Source organism: Danio aesculapii, chromosome 19 (assembly GCF_903798145.1).
Source record: "Danio aesculapii chromosome 19, fDanAes4.1, whole genome shotgun sequence".
Taxonomy (NCBI): domain Eukaryota; kingdom Metazoa; phylum Chordata; class Actinopteri; order Cypriniformes; family Danionidae; genus Danio; species Danio aesculapii.
Window position 1 is genome coordinate 41,751,405 of NC_079453.1, and position 22,062 is coordinate 41,773,466.

At 37.1% G+C, this 22,062-nt stretch overlaps 1 protein-coding gene across 2 annotated transcripts in view; it reads left to right on the plus strand.

Annotated features, from left to right (window-relative positions):
* zmym4.1 (zinc finger MYM-type containing 4, tandem duplicate 1) overlaps positions 1-22,062 on the plus strand; it is a 44,169-nt gene that overhangs the window by 9,168 nt on the left and 12,939 nt on the right. For both annotated transcript variants that reach the window (XM_056479517.1, XM_056479518.1), the window contains exons 5-21: positions 1,969-2,032; positions 2,140-2,374; positions 3,948-4,077; positions 4,750-4,965; positions 5,044-5,194; positions 7,243-7,358; positions 9,306-9,509; positions 10,253-10,403; positions 11,973-12,148; positions 12,248-12,413; positions 13,534-13,686; positions 15,871-15,896; positions 16,004-16,148; positions 17,184-17,290; positions 17,368-17,539; positions 20,552-20,761; positions 20,964-21,061. In XM_056479517.1, the coding sequence (XP_056335492.1) occupies positions 1,969-2,032; positions 2,140-2,374; positions 3,948-4,077; positions 4,750-4,965; positions 5,044-5,194; positions 7,243-7,358; positions 9,306-9,509; positions 10,253-10,403; positions 11,973-12,148; positions 12,248-12,413; positions 13,534-13,686; positions 15,871-15,896; positions 16,004-16,148; positions 17,184-17,290; positions 17,368-17,539; positions 20,552-20,761; positions 20,964-21,061 (2,520 nt within the window). The remainder of the gene's footprint in view (positions 1-1,968; positions 2,033-2,139; positions 2,375-3,947; positions 4,078-4,749; positions 4,966-5,043; positions 5,195-7,242; positions 7,359-9,305; positions 9,510-10,252; positions 10,404-11,972; positions 12,149-12,247; positions 12,414-13,533; positions 13,687-15,870; positions 15,897-16,003; positions 16,149-17,183; positions 17,291-17,367; positions 17,540-20,551; positions 20,762-20,963; positions 21,062-22,062) is intronic.

The following is a 22,062-nucleotide window of genomic DNA, read 5'->3' on the forward strand; positions in this document are numbered from 1 at the left end:
TTGAGGATTGTATGCTTTGTTTTTTGTGCACAGTGTCTTTTAAATTATTTTTTTTGGGGGTCTATTATGGTTGGATGATGTCGGCCAATTTGGCATCGTACAATGTCTAATGTGAAACATCACGATGGCATCGTTGTCGTAGGCGGTAGTGAATTAATTATTTATATTTGTAATATATAATTTATATAATTAATTCATATTTGTAGTCTACCATTTCAACTACCTGACCCGCGTGGTCTTTGTTTTACCCATAACCAAATCATAAACAAATAAAGATAAGTTACACACATTACCACCTGTCAATCATTGTTTCTGTGGGACTCTGGCATGAATAGGCAGAGTGATCTGTGTTGTTAAAATGGCGTCAACAAACTTGGTAAAAAAGGTGCACAACCAACAGAAACCAACCAACGGTATCTGAGGTTATTGCTAAAATTACTAAGAACAACCGGGAAAGCGAAAGATTGAAGCAGTGTACTGACGCTGTGACATGTTACCTGATAGATTCAAAAGACCGAAGAGTCATTACATAGAGACAAGATTAATTAAATATCACGTTTAACAACTATAGAGAGATGCGATCCAGCGGTACATCCTTGATAAACTGTCTGATGTGCACTGCTCTCTGGGGTTTTGTGCTCAAAGCACCTGCTGACTGCTGGAGCTCAGCCGCACGCTAGAGTGCATGACAGAGTGTGTGTGGTCACGTGATTTGCGTTTTCAGCGGTATTGTGTGGAAGGAGGTCTCATCAGAAATGCTAGATGAAACGCCAGTGTGAACGTGGATCGTTTGTATTCTAAAATGCCATTTTAAAGCTAAGACGTATTAGTGTAAATGGGGCCGTGTGTATTTTTTGCGAGCTGGTTGCTGCTGCGACAGGGGCGGGGTGGAGGATTGCATCGTCTGTCGACCCAATACTAGTGTCTATTACAATGTTCAATTTCACAGTATTTATTTAGTTAGGTTGTCAAACTTTTCTATACTTAAAATACTTTTTTGTAAAGCTTTTTAAATGTTGCTTATATAGTAATTGCTTAATTTAATTAATGAACAAACGAGATTAAATTAGCCAATAACACATCTGACTGTTCAAAGTTTGGGTTTGGTTTGATTTTTGTAATATTTCGATACGGTAAAACAAGTCTGGTTACTTGCATTGATGCTATAGGAAAGCTTTTTGCTAAGTTGTTTGCTATAATTCATATGCTAATTACTTAATTTAATTAATGAAAAGAGATTAAACTCAACGCTTAACACCTGATTGTTCGAAAGTTGAGCTTTGCAAAGAGTACTGTAATGTATAATACTGTAAAAATAGTTTGTAGTCACTTGCATTGATGCTATAGGAAAGCTTCTTTGAGTTGAGTTTACAGTTTCAATTTTTGTGCACATAATGCTTAAATCTATTAAAGATTCATTTTCTTTTCGGCTTAGTCCCTTTATTAATCTGGGGTCGCTACAGCACGATGAATCGCCAATTTATCCAGCATATGTTTTACGCTGCAGATGCCCTTCCAGATGCAATCCTTTTCTTTGGGAAACACCCAAAAACTCTCATACACTACGGCCAATTTAGTTTTCCTAATTCCCCTATAGTGCATGTATTTGGATCTGTGGCAGAAACCAGAGCACCCTGGAGGAAACATGTAAACTCCACACAGAAATGCCAACTGACCCAGATGGGGCTCGAACCAGCGACCTTCTTGCTGTGAGATGACAGCCAACCCATTGTGCCACAGTGCCACCTATCTATTAAAGATAAATGGGGGAAAACTAAATTAAACGTGCTTTATTTAAAAAAAAACAACAACAAAAAAACTTACATTTTAGGTTAAATAAGGGTACAAAAGGATATAAAGTATAATTATTTGTTAGCATTTTTAGGACTTCAACCAGACTAGTGCCATCAAGATCAGCACAAGGGTACAAAATGATATAAAGTATGTTTTTTGTGTTCATATTTTCAGGACCAGACTGGTGCCATCAAGATCAGTGCGGTGTTTTCTGTAGGAGGAACTCCTGCACCCATTGGTATGATGGATTGAGTGATTTTTGTCATCATTTGGTGATTGGACTTAATGATGACTGCTAAAGTTAGATTTTATATTTCTGACATATTTATTTTCATGTGACTACAGCTCAAGTAGGTGTCTCAGCAAAGCCAGCACCAGTCCCTACGCTGTCCCTCCGAACTTTAGCTCCAGCCAATCCGGTCGGTGTGGTTTGCACAGGGTGCAATAAAGTCCTGCTGAAGGGACAGACGGCTTTCCAGCGCAAAGGCTGTCCTAAACTCTACTGCTCTCCTCAGTGTCTCTGTAGCAACTCCAATGTGGTGGTCAAGATGCCTCCCAAGAAATGTCACTTCTGCCTCAAGTAAGCTTACAGGCCTTGGCTTCAAATATTGTGCGAGTTGTGCGTTCAGATTGACTTCCAGGAATTTAAGTAGCATGCAAGCCAACATCAACAACATCAAGCCTTTCTCAGCATAAAACATAATTTATTAAAATGTGACATTTTTAAAGACAGCTAGACAGATTTCTATTAGTGGTGTAACAGATCGCAAGTCTCACGGTTCAGATCACACTGGTTTTTTAGTGAAGAATTGGACCATTTTTCAGATACACCAAAAATGGGAGGCGACAAATTAAAATTTGCTTTCCATTTGTTACAAAAACAGCACTGCAAGACACTTTTGGTTTTAACAAACAACTTGGCTGTAATTTTAATACAAATAAAATGAAGAAATAATCAGCTGAATAAAAATAAATAGTAAAATATTCAGAACTGTGAAAAATTCACTGTAACTATTACTGTTGCTGATAATGCTAAATGTAGAAATCTAACATAATTTGTACAATCCATATGTATTTTTAGTCTCATTTTCAATAAATGATTCAGTTATTCAGTCATAACCTCATGTTTCATTGTTAGATGTGTCATTTTTGAAGAATTATTTATTAAAAAAATTATTTATTATTATTATTATTATAATTATTATTTATTATTTGCCACTTTTTGATTAAATAATATAGTTGCTGCCTACAACTTTCATTTTTGAGCATCGTTAAATGCATATAACATTGATCTTTTTCATAAACATCAGTGGTTTTATCTAAACTTTAAACTGTTATGCCAGTACTTCTGTGTTATTAGTCTGTTTGTAACTAACTCAAAGGACTAAAGACTGAATCTCTCTTAATTTTTGCGTTTTCAGATTTGAATGCAGCGATTCGAAGGATTAATAAACATATGCAAATCATCATAAATTATCATTTGTTGCGTGGGTGTTGAGATCTCGATCTTTTAATGATTAATCGTGCAGTTTACATTGAATGCATTGATGCAGACTAAATAAGTAGTGACGGAAAACACCTTTAATAACCTAAGAAACCCACCACATCCCGAATAACCTACCATGATTTATATCATCATTATATTTTACAGGAATACCTAAATGCTTTCATACATGTGATCTGAATGACGTGAGATGATCTCTCTGTGATCGTTACAAATTTAGGATTCATCTACAAGTTTGAAAAAAAGTATGTGTCCCACAGGTCATGTGTGTTGAGATCCGTACGAATCATGGATCAACCGTGATCCGTTACAACCCTTTAACTCTATACTAAGAGCATTTTGGTTTGATGTTTTTAAAAATTTATCCCTGGAAGAATTTTAAGCTAGTCATCATATATTAAGCTGATAAATCATATCTAATGTTTTTAATGTGCTTTTTTTTTGTCCTTTTTTTGTATCTCGTATTGAGAAGTTGTTTGTTTATATTGATCTTGCCATGAAATTGCCACAAGTTACTGATATGCCAATAGAAAAACAAATAGCATTTATAATTAATTAATAATTTCTTTCAAAAGTTCAAATGAAATTTATTAGGAGTTTAATTAAAATTAAAACAATAATGTGCAATGTTTTCTTTTTTTCCCCACAGAGATATTACTGATTCTAAGGATGTGATCAGTGCACCGGTGGATGTGGCAGGGAATCTGAAGGAGTTTTGCAGTCAGAAATGCGTCACTTTATTAAACTTCAAGTGCAGCGTTTGTCAGAAGTCGGGAACGGTAAGTTGCTATTTCTGTCTGCTGACGTTTGTGTATTAAAGCTCTACTACTGAATTTACCACCTACAAAATGAGGCCGCATTCACATGCCAATAGATTTAGGTCGATCCGCAAAAGTGTAATATTGTTTTGCTCTTTTGTCCACACGACTAGTTTATTCATCACAATTTGCATTTGTATAATGTTGTTGTTATTATTATTATTATTATTCTGATTATTTATTATATGCATATTTATATTTGTTCTAATAAAAACATGATTAGATTTGTTCACATGATGAGTTTTGGAGACGTCTGCATCACCATATGGGGCATAAGAATAGATGTGTGTTTGGATATAACTTTGACCACACTGTTATTATTGCTTATTTGTTTGCTGGAAATTAGAACTGAACTTAGAAATAGTTTTGAAATAAAATCTTTGTGCTTAACAAGCACAGTTAAATATGTAGACTAATGGATGATTTCAGTGGAGTGTATACAACACTGCTTCCTTATCCACAAAAGTGAAGGTATAAACCTTTTATTAGACATTTTTTTTTCTTTTATTATACGCTGAAAAGGATTTCTCAACATGTTTTTTTTTAAGTTTTTGATGTTAAATGGTTGCTTGTATGATGTACAAACAAATAAAATCCAGCAGTTTGAGATGTTGCCTTTTGTGTTTCCCATAGACTTTTACTCACAAAGTGAACTTCATGGACTCCATCCATATTCTGTGCAGCGACGACTGCTTCAACCAGTTCCGCACCTCCAATAAGCTGAACATGAACAGCTGTATGAACTGTGGGGGAATCTGCTACGGCACAGACGCTCAGTGTCCATCTCTGCAGATAGAGGACATCGTCATGAAGTTCTGCAAGCTGAGCTGCCTTACAGCCTTCAAAAAGGTAACCTCAAATGAATGCGTAAATACGAGCCTGCTATTGTTAACTCACTATTAATTCAATTGAATATCCTTTTTGCAGAAGAGTCTGAAACCTGTCACCTGCAAAATTTGTCGCACTTTGCACCCGGTTGCCGAAATGGTGGAATATATGAACACAGAGGGAATCCGGGAGGTTTTCTGCTCTGCCGCATGTGTCACAGCGAATAAAGTCCAGACTGTCAGTTCTTCAGGTAACACCCATATACCAACCAAGATGCATCGTTTATATAGAATTAACTCTAGCATTTACTCTTTAAATCATCAGAGTAGAAATGATATGACCATCCCAAGTTGTTTTTCTTCCAGTTATTTATTTCATACTTTTCCTCTGACCATATGGAGAGTACAGAGTGTGTCGTACAGGTGGTTTAATGCATTTTATTTAAAGGCGCCTTTCTTGACACTCAAGGTCACCGTACAAGACAGTTAGAACAATCAGTTCAAGTAAAAACTCAAAAGTCAATATAATACTATACACATTTTTAAAAATGCGTTAAAGAGAATAAACAGATGTGTTTTGAGTTTGGATTTAAATAGTGAAAGAGAGTCTAAATTACGGAGATCAGGAGGAAGGGAATTCCAAAGCTGAGGAGCAAATTGGCTGAAGGATCTTCTCCCCATGGTGACAAGGCGGACAGAGGGAACAGTGAGGTGAATGGAAGAAGAAAACCTGAGTGTTTGAGAAGGTGTGGCGATATGAACAAGATTAGCAAGGTATGGAGGAGCAAGATTGTGGATGGCTTTAAAAGTGAGAAGTATCTTGTAATTACTTCTGAAAGAGATGGAAAGCCAGTGGAGCTGTTGTAGAATGGGTGTGATGTGACATAGAGGGGTTTTTGGGATAATACGGGCTGCAGCCTTTTGTTCCAGTTTATGGAATTTCAATTTATGAAGAGTTTTAATTGGGAGGCCAAACTGAAGGGAATTACAGTAGTCTAAATGGGATGTGACTAAACTATGAACAAGAATGGCAGCTGAATGATGTGTGAGGGAAGGATGTAAATGATTTATATTTTGAAGGTGGAAATAAGCAGTAGAAGAATGGATAGTGAACAAGAGTCAGCTGCTAGGAGGAGGTCATTAGTGATTTTGAGGAGAGCTGTTTCAGTGCTATGAAGTGGGCGAAAACCAGACTGGAATTGTTCGTATAAGTTATTTCAGGGAAGATGAGTGTGAAGTTGATCAGCGACAGTTTTTTCAAGAATTTTGGAGATTAATGGAAGATTGGAAATAGGACGAAAGTTATTGAGGTTATTGGGATCTAAACCAGGTTTCTTTAAAATTGGAGTAACAGCAGCATCTTTGAGAGAGGAAGGAACAATAGCAGTGGTGAGAGAGCAGTGAATTATGTCAGTGATAAAAGGAGAGTATGGCCTTTACAAGAGTAGTAGGTAGGGGGTCTAACCTGCAGGTAGAGGGTTTGGATTTAAGACTAAGACTACAGATTTCAGTTACTGAGGGTAGAACAAATTCTGTGAATGAATGAGAAAGGGTGAACAAGACTTGGACAGGTTTGTCAAGCCCACTGATCTGCATGGAGCACACTCAGAATTGCAGTGTTTTACTGTGCACAGTATAAGTACAGTTGTTTATAAGAAAGTGTCTTGAGTTAGTGGCGCCATCTAGCGGCAGTCTGTCCCGACATTGAGGTACAAAGTATTAACCTATTAAATATTACTCAGGCCACTATTAAACTGGTAAACATTTAATGCTAGACAATAAATTGTGTGGCTAATAACAAATATTTATATAAAGAATATTGTTTATTTTTAGTTTTTTTTTTTGTTTTTTTTTTTAGAATTATTATTTTTATTATAAATTTTTATATATATATATATATATATATATATATATATATATATATATATGCGTGTCTTTGCAGGGTCTCGTCTTCCTCCTTTTTGGTCCTCAGCTGATCACATGCCTAAAAAAGACTGTTACCTACAGGTGGTTGTCAAGTCCACTGATCTGCATGGAGCACACTCAGAATTGCAGTGTTTTATGAGAGGACTCTTATAAGAAAGGGTCTGGTGCATATTGTGCTGGACTCCTTTATTTAATACCCTAAATAAATAAAGTACCAGGGCTTTACAGGTGGTTTGTCAAGCCCACTTATCTCTGTGAAGCGCAATCAGCATTGCACTGTGTTTCCAGAAACATGTAATATTGATGAGAAAGTGAATTTATAATGTGTTCTTTAGAAGTTCAAATGTGTCTTTTGTTTGCATGCTCATACAAGGTGCTCCAGTGGAATGCAACAGCTGTAAGCAGAAGCTGGTGCCTCAGTACCATCTGGCCATGTCTGACGCAAGCATCCAGAACTTCTGTTCCTTTTCATGTGTAGTGTCATATCAGGTAAAGTGAAGCGATTTTACTCATTTCTTTAAAAATATACAGGGTTCGAAATATACACGGTTCATACGAGTGCTGGAAATTCTAGAAAATGCTTGAATTTTAATTAGGGATGCACCGATATGGATTATTTTGGGTTGATACCAATAACTCTTTAGATTTGGAAGCCAATAACTGATATATGTTCTGTATGCTGTTGCTCACATGCTAAAATAAATCAGTATTTTAAAATGTAAGATTTTATGTGTCACACAAAATGGACACGTCAGTTTGTTTATTTTTTCAAATAATAGTTCAATATTAATCTGACCACTTCAAGGTTAATATTCGGTTAACGAGCAGCAGGTACTGGTTGGGAAAATTAATCAAATGTTTACACTTAACACTTACACTTAATATTTTCCTCGAGGCAATTGAAACCATAAAACACAATGACACTATCAAACATATCTACAATGATAAGGAATATGGTTACTTATCAAGTTATTAATTCACAGCAATACCACATAAAGAAAGGACGGACTTTGAAGGAATAAACAATGTGAGGAAAGCTTCATTATAGTGCACCGGACAAGACTGAATAAGTTCGATCTGTGCATGTGTGAGGCAAGCAGTTCTGTACAATTACAGTTCAATTACATCGGTTTAAAGATATCGACCTAATTTTGATATTGAATCGATAACGATCATTTTAAAAATAGTATTTATCGACAAATATCGATATGGCTGTCGATATATCATGCAGGTTTAAAAGTCCTTCGATTTTGGATAGTGCTTGAAAATGTAAATTTGTTGCTTTCATATGTTATTTTTACTAAATTGGTTGTAATAATTAACTATTTAAGTAAAAAATGAAAACTCTGGAGACTTTATATGCTCCTAATCTGCCTTTGTTTTTTTTCTGTACCATTTAAAATCAAAATAGATGTAAATTTTAAATTAAATATGACATTTAAGATGCAGGTAAATTACATTTTAATAGAGCAAATTACAGTAATTCAATGTTGGGCTTGGGGCAAACATGCCATAAAAAATTCTTAACTATACTATAAAGATTAGAATTTGATACAATGTTATGAAGGATGTGTATGTATGTCAAATCTTGTAATTTGCTGGAAAATATTAAAAATGCACCTATGAAATACTTGTAAAAAGTGCTTACATTTTGACAGTAGCCCCTTACTGACAATTGCCAGCAATTTTCCGGAAAGGTCTGTATGTGTGAACAGGCCTTTTTTTGAAAATACCGTTAAATTCGTTCCGGAAAGAGAAGTTGTAACATTACCGGTAATTTGCCGGATTGCTGCGCTGTGTGAGCACAGAAGGAAGATTGCTGGAAAGAGCGCGTTCACACAGAACGCGCTGACGTGATACGTCTGCTCCAGCCAATCAGACGCATTCACATACGCGCTGTTTATGAAAATTAAAGCCTTTAGATACTTTTCCAGACATATTTAGCTGCTAGATGTTAGTCAGATAACGTTTCTATCTTCCCTTTTATTGCCAACTCTGTAAATAATTATTGATAAAATGCTTATGATAAACCGTTGTTTGTTAAAGCTCTGCTTTAGTTGCTTGACGGATGTGCACGTGAAATGCAGGAGTGCTCCGTACATCTCGACATGTGAAAGTGTTCCTCCAGATGTTTTCATATAAGTTGTGCACAATACTTAGCTGCGGTTCGCACATCTGCCTTTGGATAAGCTGCATTTTTAGCTCATTTCTGGTTGATGTCAGAATTTACCTGTATTTTGAAATAGATGTGTGAACGATCTTTTCCGGATATATTCCGGAATGTCCTTGCCTGTGTGAATGGTGCTTTTTTTTTTAACTTACCGGTAAAGTCAGTCTGGTAATTTTCCGGATATTTACCGGTATCACTGTGTGAAAGGGTAAGAAGCGTGAATATGTCAAGTAAAGTTATCTAAAGATTTCATTTTCTTTGTTTAGGAGTCCTTTAGTAAGAAGCCAAACTACCAGGTGAACACCGTAACCTCTACGACGAACGCATCAACCCTGAAACCTGCCTCTTCAGAGTCCGGCTCCTCAACCAAGACTAACACTTCCAAGAGTCAAGTTCAGAACGTCACAAAGATCCCCTGCTCTCAATGTCTCAACTCCTTCTTCCACAAACCAGAACTGCTGGATTTTAAGGTAAAGATATCATGCTTTCTTATTTATATTTGTATAGTTGATTTATAAACTAATTTCGAGAGGATCATGTGCTAATGATTGTCCACGGCTGGTCTTGCATTAGCTCACGATTGATTCACGAATCAAATGTTTTCTAACTTGCTATAAATAATCAGAGTTTCTTATCTCAGTATCTTCGTCTTGAAAAATACCCCCTACTCCCCCTCCTTTCTAGATGTGCGGCATGGTGGCTCAGTGATTAGCACTGTTGCCTCACAGCAAGAATGCCTCTGGTTACAGTCCCTACTAAACCAGTCGACATTTCTGTGTGGAGTTTGCTAGTTCTCCCCATGCTCACATTGGTTTTCCCCGGGTTCTCCGGGTTTCTCCAACAGTCCAAACCTAAGTAAATTGAACATACCAAATTGGCATCATAGTCAAGCTCTTAGTAAACCGTACATCTCTCCTTAGCCATCCCTATATCTGTCATTAGCCAGAAATAAGTCGGGGGAGTTCATCGAGATCTACCTGAGCTCAAACTTCCCTCTTGCCCTGCTAAAAAGGGAGGGAGCCCAGGGCTTGAGGATCTTATAAATTCAGGCCTCTCTCCCGGGACAGCATGCTAAACAAGCTTATTACCAATCATCAGCTAAGTGTGAACTCTTGAAATATTATTAACAGTCATTTAGTTTAACAGTCAAGGGTTTATTTGTTCATAATTTGTAATTGACCCTAATTGGTTGCGCTTTTTCCTGACCTTTCAGAGGAAAATGTATGCTTTCTGCGGTAATGCTTGTGTTGAGGAGTTCAAGCAGATCAACAACGTCATGGCTCGCTGCGAATACTGCAAGATTGACAAAATTATCAAGGAGGTGAAAAGGATCAACAAAATTGACCGATCTTTCTGCAGTGAGGGTAAGTGTTAAGAGCAACATCTAAATGTTTATATGTTGCATGTAGTATGTATGTTTTTTTATTTTTCGTTCTACTAAATATGAGCAGAGCACTGTATCCACATAAAGTAAAACCTTCGTTGCAGCACATTTATAAACACAACACTGACGACCCATGTCTCTGAACAATTCTTCTTCTTCCATTTATTATAATTGCGGTTGGCAACACAACATAGCATCTCTCTGCCATCTGAACACTGTAACAGGCAAAAGGAGTCTTCGAAGCTATCATGCATATTAATGAAGTCATTGACAATAGAGCACGCTGATTGGTTCGAACCAAGTCTTTCTCATGAATAAATGCTGAAAGCTCAAAGACGTCACGTTGTACTCACCGGTACAGACAGCTATTCTACATGCTGGAATTCACACAAGGATCTCATCGCCGTGACGCAGCTTCAAAATTTCCTTTCAAGACAGAAGAACGAATTTGCTCAATTTCGCAAAAACAACCAATTTTCACTGTTTTGTATAACAAATAAATATATAATAAATATAACAAAATCTTAATAGTGTCCGAATAGTGTCCGAATAGTGTCCGAATAGTGTCCGAATAGTGTCCGAATAGTGTCCGAATAGTGTCCGAATAGTGTCCGAATAGTGTCCGAAATGTTCTAATAGTGTCTTAAGTGTCCTAGTAGTGTCTTAAGTGTCCTAGTAGTGTCTTAAGTGTCCTAGTAGTGTCTTAAGTGTCCTAAGAGTGTCCTAAGAGTGTCTTAAGTGTCCTAAGAGCGTCTTAAGTGTCCTAAGAGCGTCTTAAGTGTCCTAAGAGCGTCTTAAGTGTCCTAAGAGTGTCTTAAGTGTCCTAAGAGTGTCCTAAGGGTGTCCTAAGAGTGTCCTAAGGGTGTCCTAAGAGTGTCCTAAGGGTGTCCTAAGGGTGTCCTAAGGGTGTCCTAAGGGTGTCCTAAGGGTGTCCTAAGGGTGTCCTAATGGTGTCTTAATGGTGTCTTAGTAGTGTCTTAATGGTGTCTTAGTGGTGTCTTAATGGTGGCCTAGTGGTGTCCTAGTGGTGTCCTAATGGTGTCCTAATGGCGTCCTAATGGCGTCCTAATAGCGTCTTAATAGTGTCTTAATAGTGTCCTAATAGTGTCTTAATAGTGTCCTAATAGTGTCTTAGTAGTGTCTTTAGTGTCCTAATAGTGTCTTAATAGTGTCTTAGTAGTGTCCTAGTGGTGTCCTATTGGTATCCTAATGGTGTCCTAATAGCGTCTTAATAGTGTCCTAATAGCGTCTTAATAGTGTCCTAGTAGTGTCTTAATAGTGTCCTAATAGTGTCCTAATAGTGTCTTAGTAGTGTCTTAGTAGTGTCTTAGTAGTGTCTTGATAGTGTCCTAATAGTGTCTTAATAGTGTTTTTAGCAATGTGGGCCATATATATGACTGTCAACAACATAAAAAATGTGCCAAAAAATCCCTTTAAAGGACGGCTACATTACAAACTTTTTTATTTTTCATATCTTGATAAATGAATGAGGGAAAATTCCTGGAACAAAAGTTGAGAGGCTCTAATGCATCGATTGATCCCTGTACAGGATGCAGGTTACTCTACAAGCATGACCTGGTGAAGCGCTGGGGAAAGAAACACTGTCGCAATTGTTTGTACTGCAGCGGCTCGGCTCAAACCGTAGTCAGTGCAATCATTAATAATGTAGAGGAGGAGTTCTGTGGGACCATGTGCTTATCGCTTCATACCTCGTTATTGCGGAAGGTAATGCATCCATTTTATTTTTATTAATGTCAACCAAATTGTATGAGGCTTCTCATTCTGCAACAATAATCACAATAACAGTGAGAATATTCCTGACAGGAGATCAAGTGCTCCATGTGCAGACAGGCCAAGAAGATGACAGAAACGGTGAAGTGGGTGGGAGAGATTAAGCATTTCTGCAGCTTGCAGTGCTTGATGTTTTTCTGCAGTCTGCAGGGCACCACTGGGACTGTCAAACCTCAAATCAAACCTCAGCCCACTCAAGGTATGTCTTATCTTTTTAGAGATGCACAGATATGGATTTTTTTATATTAATAACTAGTTAGTTAGTTAGTCTTTATTCATTTCCCGAAGGCAATTTGGTTGCAACATACAAGCATGTCACACATAATACACAAAAACACATTGTACAATACAAATCTACCCTAAATTTAAAAGCTTTACAGCTGAGGGGATAAATGAAAGTTTGAACCGATTTGTTTTACTAATAGCAGTTCTGTATCAAATACCAGAAGGGAGAAGATAATTCATGGCGCATAGGATGAGAATCATCTGACGGAATACTCTGAGCTTTACCCAAAACCTGCCTATGGTATAACTCAGCCATAGTCATCTGTTTTCGCTCTTATTTTTCCTCCTAGGTTCACCGTTTAGATTTGGAGGCTGATAGCCAATATATTAGCTGAGAAATATACATTTTTCAAACTTTTGGAAACAATAATGGTTACAATGGTAACATAATAGTCCATTAGGTAATGACCAACTGATTTTATTTTAAACATTTAACTTTGTTTCAAAGTTTGACTTGATCTCTGAGCTTTAATAATCAGTATTTTTTTTATTATTATTGCAAGCTTTCTTTTTTATTAATAAAATCTACTGCCTGACACAGAAAAATAAAAATGTAAAAATATTGCATTAATAAACAAATCTCACTGAAAATTAACCAAAACACCAATAAAGTGATAAAAATGGCAGGCAGAAAACATGTGAAGTGGTTCAACCTGGGAAAAAATACAACATTTATTGGCCTAATTTTATAATAGAACCAATAATCTTCTTTTTACTTATTTATTGTTTTTACATATTTATTGTCAACATTGTTAAAAGTATATAGATTTGTTTTGGTGTAAGTCTTTGTACTTTGCACTGTCTTTGCTCTCCACTGTCTGTATTTTGCACCTAAGAATTTCACTCATGGCACACACGCTGCTGCTGATGTGACGGTAAAAGTGATTTTAATTGACCATTAAATGTAGCATTTATCAGCCGATAACTATATAGTCACTGATATATCGTGCACCATTACTTCTCTTTGATATCTGGGTGTACTTGTTCCTCTCTTTTCAGCTTGTGTCTTATATTTTGATGGTTGTTTTCCTCAGGGACAAGCCCAGCACCGTCTCCAGCCCCTCAAAGTACAGTGAATCTGGTGTCACCAAGCACTAAAGAGGCCACGCCAGTCATTGCCAATGTTATCTCGCTTGTAAACGCATCCAATGGGCAGCCAGCAGTTTTGGGAAACAGTGTTTTGCAAGGTGACTATCTGTAATCTGTTTTCTATAATCCCCATAACCTGATACAGGAGTTTCATGATGCACAAAACATGTTTATGTACCTGGTTTGTATTTTGGTTTGCTACATTATTAGTTGAGTAGACATTAAATGGTTGAATAATCAGTGGTTTACTGAATAAATGGCTTGTAAATAAATCCGAGTACATTATGAACTTTCTTTAAAAAACTAAAAATCTAAATAGAATTAGTACTACAAATGATTAAAAAGCAATCAACTCTCAAAATGAAATAAAAATTCAAATAAAAGATACACAAGCCAGTTTTTATATTAATGTCTCAATATAATTATAAAATGGTTCTGATTTGTTGTTGGAATAAAATAATTTACACGGGTGTTTTTTTAATTGACAGCTTTAATAATTTTAATAATTAAGATGTCACTAACAGGCAAAGTTAAATATTTTTGACAAATTTTTAAATTATCCTGATAAAATGGAAAGAATTAAAAGTAATTTATTTAGCTTCTCTAAAGAAACAAAACAATCTTTCAGATGTTAGGATTTAAGGACAAACATGTATTAATTTAAAGGGCACCTTATTTACCAGATGTAAGATAAGCCTTTGGTGTCTCCAGAATGTATCTGTAAAGTTTCAGCTCAAAATACCCATCAAATTATTTATCATATAATGTAGAATCTGACCATTTTGGTGTCTGAGTATAGTGTAGCTGTTTTTGTAGCCTGTGCCTTTAAATGCAAATGAGCTGCTTCTCCCCGCCCACCGTTGCACTTGCGCATCAGATAAACAGCAGTCAGTCATGGAGACAGACATGAATTAAGCTGAAATAAGGTCACTAGTCAAAATACCAAGCAAGTTAATTTGATGTATTTGTGGTGGAGTTTATTTAAGCCTTTCTTAGATGAATCTCACACAAATGCTGTTTGCAGTACACACACACATGTGCGCGTTTACACCATGCGGCCGTGGTGATTACAGTGGTTAAGAATTAGATAGCGATTTTACTCTATTACAAACGTGCTCTGTTTTAAAAACATTTTAAACTTGTAAAATTAATTATTGAGTTGCAGCTGATCACAGAGAGTTGGAACAGATATTTTAATCTCAGTTTCTTTGCAAATAAATGTCTGTGGATGTGTGTATACATGTTGTTATACAAACATGGTGCCTGTCAATCAATTCGGTGGGTGGGGAAACTCACTCCTACGACAAGTTGTGGTGGGCCTCAAAATCACTGGGATTTGGATCCTGTTTTAACATCGGGAAAATTAAAAAAGAGATTTGTTGTGTTTCTATCACTCCAATATAACTGTGGACGCACTGTACTAGGGGTGCCCAAACTTTTTCAGACGAAAAGCCAAAAAGCAAACTTGATTGAGGGCTGTGGACTATATACCAAACCATATATATTAATTTGCCATGGGTAAATTTCAAATTTTTTTATTAATATTTAAAAATGACTAGAAAACGTTGCTTTAAATCATATTGACTAATGCAGAATCATTTTAAACATTCTATAATGAACTTATTACAGTAAAAAATAAATAATCCCGTTTATAAAACAAGTTCAGTACTGCATACACTAGTCAAGCTTTTTTCGATTTGCTCAGACGTCTTGTGCATCTGTCAAGCAACACTATTTACAATTTAAACGTCTGATTCATTTACAGTATTTCATTGAATCGTTTAATTTCAGTTGGCTTTTTTGTAGCTTAGTAATAAAACAAAGAAGCAAAAGGTTACGTTAAATTCAAAATGGCGATCACTGTTGAAGGAATTCGCCCCAACCACCTCCCCATCATTCTCCCTCCTCTTTTCAGATGGAATGGTGGGCCAAATCAAAGGTTACAATGGGCAACCTTTGCCCCCCCGGGCCCTACTATGGGCATCTCTGCACTATACCTACACACAGTACTGTCCAAACAACTTACAAAAGTTGATTTTCATCATGTGTGCCCTTTAAAAAAGTTTCAAATTAAGTTCCATACATCCAGTGGCTAAAAAAACACACCATTTGTTAAAAAATACCAACAATTTTCAGTCCAAATACATGTTTAACTGCACTACTAACGTACATGTTTATTTGAATTGAATGTTATGTAATGTCAGTAGTTTTTCTTTATTGATCTTCCTTTTTCTGTGGTTAATTCTCGGATTTATCTTTTCTTTCCTCTGCTTCTGTTCCAGCTGCTGCTACAAAAAGTTCAGTAAATGTGAGTTTTTCCCACATTACATTAAAACAGCTGATTATCATTTTGACATGTTCATGTGAATCAATAATTCATTCGGTCATATCAGTCATTGTCTCTTTTGTTCCCAGGCGGCCAGCACACAGACAGAGGGTATGAAGCCTTCTGCTCCTCCACCTCGAATCCTGAAAAACAAAGCCTTACTGTGTAAACCCTTAAGCCAGAACAAAGGCACATCCTGCAAACCCAATGTCTGTGACATGGATTCACAAACAGGTACTTGGAAGTACATGTTTCTAGTGAGCATTGCAATATGTTGACACTGGGATGACAGAAAAGAATATTGAATTGTATGAAACACAACCTGGAATTTCAAAATAGATTTTTAATACATTTTGAGACGAGTGATTTTTACCAGATGTCCTATTGGACATCCAAGGCTAACAAGGTTTTTTAGGTTAAAGGTTGAAGATCACACTCATTGTTTGTTCTGCAAAATGAATATGACTGTAAAACACTTCTGTTGGACGGTCCTGCTTTCAATGACTGCAGAAGGCTTTTTTATGAAATGAACTTACTCAAGATATTCAGCAAAGTGTCAACAGGAACAATTTTTATAACATTCATTCAATCATTTTCCTCTGGCTTAGTCCATTATTTATCAGAGGTCTCCGCAGCGGAATAAACCGCCAACTATTCCAGCATATTGACATGGCTGTTTTAAGAAATAGCCATGTCAATAAAGACTTGCTAATATTTTTTGTGCATTGGACTGATTTGTGCTGTTTATTCCAGAGTATGTTTTACACAGCGGATGCGCTTCCAGCCACAACCCAGTACTGGGAAACACTCATACACTCTCTCTCACACACACACACACACACACACACACACTCTGGCCATTTTTTTTTACCCATTTCACAAATGGCGCATGTCTTTAGACTGTGTGGGGAACCGGAGAACCCGGAGGAAACCCATGCAAACATGGGGAGAACATGCAAACTCCACACAGAAATGCCAACTGACCCAGCCGGGACTCGAGCCAGCGACCTTCTTGTAGTGAGGCGATAGTGCTAACCACTGAGCCACCGTTCCACCATTTTTATAATAAATTAATGTGTTTTTTTGTTTGTTTTTTCTGTAAGTGTATGTATTCATTTATTTGTGGGTTTTTAATTGTATATGTATTATTGAAATGATTTTGACATTAAAATAGCCGTTGTTGCTGACATGATATTAATTAATAAATAAACAATATATGATGTGACACTGAGATGTTTTTTTCTTGTTGTTGGTGTTTTTGTCCTCTAGAAGGGCCTTCTGTGATAGTGCTTCCTGTGCCGGTCCCCATTTATGTTCCCGTTCCTATGAATCTCTACACTCAGTACGCGCCGAAGTCTGTAGGGTTACCATTGCCGGTGAGCATCTCAACCTTCTCTTTCCAGATCTTCTTATTTCAAAGTCAGCTTTATTGTCAATTCAACCACATGTACAGGTTCCAGTGCCCTTGTTCTTCCCAACGACATTGGACAGTGCAGAGAGCATTGTACAGACCATTCAGGAAATCAAAGAGAAGATCCCTGATGATCCTCTGGAGGCCGACCTCATCATGATGGCGGAGATGGTGGCGGAGGATGCAGAGAAGGAAAAACACATCAGCTCCAGTGGTAAATACTCCACTTTTGAAGGTTTTTTGTTTTGTTTTTTCAAATATGTGCAACTATTTTACAGTTGTTTTAAACAACATCAACTGGAAACGGGTCATTCAACAGGTGAAGTTAAAGAGCCACGAAACTCCCGTTTCAGCAGGGTGTTTTTACACCTCTAGTTTGGAAAAAGTCAGGAAAGTAGGTGTGTCTAGCTCTGTTTAGGAGGGAGTGTTGGGGGAGGGAAAGAGGGAAGATTTTGCATAAAAATGGGAGTTGCCGTTTGGGCACACGCTGATTTTAACAGAGGCAAAACAAACACAGACGCAGGGGAGAAAGACAGTTACTGTTTACATGGTCGTCAGTAATCAAATTATTTGCCAAATTCTTAATTTGTTGACTTTAACTGCAGTTTGGCACTTTCTCTTTCATTCAGAAACATTTCATGCATGCCCCCTATGACAAATGAGATCTTGGATGCGAGGATGAACTGCTGGAAGAGTGTTGTTTTAATGGAATGTTTGATAACGCACGGCAAGTGGGAGAAAAAAACCTCCGCATTTCTCTGTAACTTAGATTCACTCAGTAGGTAGCGTCAGAAAGCCGTGTGTATAGACTATCCTGTCACAAAATGCGGTGAAAATTCTACACAACGGTAATTTAAGGTTAAGATTAAGGTGATTACATTTGGAAAGCAGCATTTAAAGCAGATCTTTCAGTTCATAATATTGTACTATAATATTGCAGTTATATTAACATACTGTAAACCTAGTAGCTAAATCATTTTGACTAAGGTCTGTCTTTAAAAACTGAAAGAGTACTGCTGACGATATGAACTAACTTTGCCATCTGAATGAACAAACAAAGAGCACTGATCACACACTTACCAAATCTGTAGAGACCGGACAATCAGCCCAAACTGGGGCCGGGTCTTTTTTAAAAGGAGACGAGTGGAAAATCCGAATTTCATTATTTACAGATGTGAAAAAGCTCTCTGCTAAAAAAAAATGTTTCTTACTAACAGATTTCTGTTGCGTGCATTGTAATCCACACGTGAGTCCAGCTGCTCTCTCATAGCGGGAAAATTAAAACAAAACCTTCGTTGCAGCACATTAATAAACGCAACACTGATGACACATGTCTTCAAATTCTCGTTCTTCCACTTGTTTTGGCAACGCAACGTGCCGTCTCTCTGCCGTCTGAACACTTCAACGGGTAAAAACAGTCTTTGAAACTATATCATGCATATTAAAGAAGTTGCACCACATACAATAGAGCGTGCTAATTGGTTTCTTTCTCATGAATTAATGCTGCACACTCAGAGACGTCACGATGTACTCGCAGGTACAGACATCCAGTCTACACACTGCAATACACAATATTCCAGCATGTATCTAATCAGCGTGACACAGCTTCAAATAGTTGTTTCAAACCGGAAGAAAGAATTTTCTCAAAATAATGCAAAAAATCTAATTTTACTTTTTAGTGAAGTGTATATATATATATGTGTATATATATAGCAGCGTTAGACACACATATGACTGTCAACATATCATAAAATGTGTTTTGGTGTTTCGTGAACCTTTAAGATGTTTACTTGCAAAATATTCCATCTTTTTACAAGCCCTAGAAACCTATTTTAGACTATATTAAAGACTTGCTCTGTTCTGTTGATATCCGCTCTAATACATAGTAAACCTCTGGAAATGATGAATATTGGCTCTCTGGAGGGATCTATTAAACTGTCTATTTTTACTTTTATTTACTTATTTTTGTAACCTAGCGTAATGTTTTTATAATAATTTGTTTTCTCTTTTTCAGAGGATATGTTTGTTTTTAATTACATTAATTTCATTTTATTTTGAGCAGATAGTGGCAAAATAGGGAAGCACAGTGGCTCAGTGGTTAGCACTGTCACCTCACAACAAGAATGTTGCTGTTTCGAGTCCCAACTGGGCCAGTTGGCTTTTCTGTGTGGAGTTTGCATGTTTTCCTCATGTTGGTGTGGGTTTTCTTCGGGTACTCCAGTTTCCCCAACAGTTCAAAGACGTGGTAAAGGTGAATTGAATAAACTAAGTTGGCCTGAATAGTGTGTGAATGAATGTGTATGGGTGTTTCTCAGTACTGAGTTGCGGCTGGAAGGGCATCCGCTGCGTAAAACATATGCTGGAATAGTTGGTGGTTCATTCAGCTGTGGTGACCTCTGATAAATCAGAGACTCAGGCGAAGGAAAATTAATGACTGGAGAAATAAGAAAACTAAGACCGTCTGGAACTTATACTGTATTATATACTTCCATGTGTGGTCTTTTTGAAAACTATTGAGCACCCATTCTTGTCATTGGACAATTTAGAAAGATGTTTGATTCACTTCATATGTAATAGTTTGAAAGAATCTGTCTTTGCATGACAAGTTGACATTACAGTTGTATGCACTGTATTTTAAACATCGTATAAATTATAGAAATACAAATATGTGAATGCAAACATTTATTAATAAAATGTTTTTTAATGATTATTTTTAGTGGTTTTTAACCTTTAATGGAAAGAATAGTGCAGGGAAAATAGTTGAAAATAGTTGGGAGCAGAGAGAGGGGAAGGGTCGGAAAACGATCTCGAGCTGGGAATCGAGATCGCTGTGAGCACCATGGTTCTATATTTAGGGGCACTTAACCACTGAGCTATTGGCGCCAACAATTCATCTTTATTTCTACAGCACTTTTACAATGTAGATTGTCAAAGCAGTTGAACTTAGAAGTTCTTGTACGTTGAAACTGTCAGTGCAGTTTTCAGAGTTGAAGTTCAGTTTAGGTCAGTTCTGTGTGTTTTAATTTTCACTGCTGAAAGTCCAAACACTGAAGAGCAAATCCATCAATCCACAGCTCCACAAGTCCCAAACCAAGCAAGCCGATGGCGACAATGGCGAGAAGCAAAACAAAACCAATTGATGAAAGTGAAGAAAAAAACCTTGAGAGAAACCAGGCTCATTTTCTTTTTGTTCACAAACCTTTTTTTATTAATATTTTTTATTCAGATCAGGCTGGAAACATAATGGAGGACCTTGATTTGGAAGCTCTGTCCAGTAATCTGAGCTGGGAGGAGGAATCTGCGTCTTCTGCTCAGACGTGGGATCAAGCCCCAGAGCCGGAGCGTCTTCCTCCTCCTTCCAGATCTGCCACGGTGACCCCCGTCTCCAGCACAGCAGAGGAGCCACAGATGGACCTGGAGGCAGATTTCCCAATCGGTAAGAGCTTCTGCTGAAGTTAAGAGTTCACAAATACAATCAAAGATGTTAATTTAGGGTAATTAGGCAAGTCATTGTATATTGATGGTTTGAAGCATTTTCTTGCTCGTTTAAACATCATTGGGGAATATTTGAAAAAAAAAAAAATCACAGGAGAGCTAATACTTTTGACTTCAGCTGTATATTTGTCCTTATGTTTTAGAGAGCATTGAACTCTTCAGAGAACAAACCCCAAGTGAGACGACAGGCAAACGGAAATCTCGCAAGAGAGCACGCGATGGCTTGCCTCAGAAGAAACGGGTGAGAACAATGGCTTATAAGTTATTCTTGACTTTCCGTCAAAGTATTCAAAACCTTTAAAGGGATTGTTCACCCAAAAATGTAATTAAAGAGAGAAAATGAAATTAATTTAAAAACTGAATAAATATAGATTTACACATTTACTCGTGTAAGTAAACAGAATAAATGATGGCTACAAATCTGCGGAATTCTGCGCTCGCAGATTCCGTGTGGGCCTACTTTTAGTTCATGGAATTTAGTGGTTTTTATTTTAGGTTTTTTTTTTTGTTTGTTTTTTTAAAGCATGTTGGTAAACCACGAATGTGGTTATGAGTATATTAAAACATGCTTGTTTGTTGTAAAAATTCATAATAATGACAAAAAAACAAATTTGTGGATCTCCTTCCGGGTGCAGTTGTGGCTGGTGTATTCTGGGAAATTTTCTTACCTCTTGGTTGGGAGTGTGGTCCTGAAAAATCTTCGTTCGAAGGGCTATTGACCCCTTCCCCTTAGCACTACGCCTTCAAGCTAAAGAGAATTGGGACAACCCTACCCCTTCACGGGAATGCGCAAAACGAGGGGGAAGGGGAAGGGGTAGAATTGGGATTGGACCTACGCCGATGAAAAATGAATGAATGAATAAATATACATACAACCACAATTTGTTCTATCATTATAAAGATAATTATGTTTACATAAACACTATAAATGAGACCCCAGGTCTGAATGCAAACACAGTGGATAGCAGTGCAGCAGGCCTATTGCAACTATCCAACTATTAGCCCTGCCGATAATCAGGAGATTTTAGACATAGGAGAACACAGCGAACTCGACTGATATAAGACCAAGTCCGCCATTCTCCTATTCTCGTACAGCTCTCCTGGCAACAATGCTTGCTACACACAAACAGCTTTGCTGTATCGGCCCTGACAGCATCGCGGGGAAAGCCATGCAACAAACCCAGTGGATCATGGAAACAAACACAAACGACCCTTCATGAATGACTAACTTCTGCGTGCCGT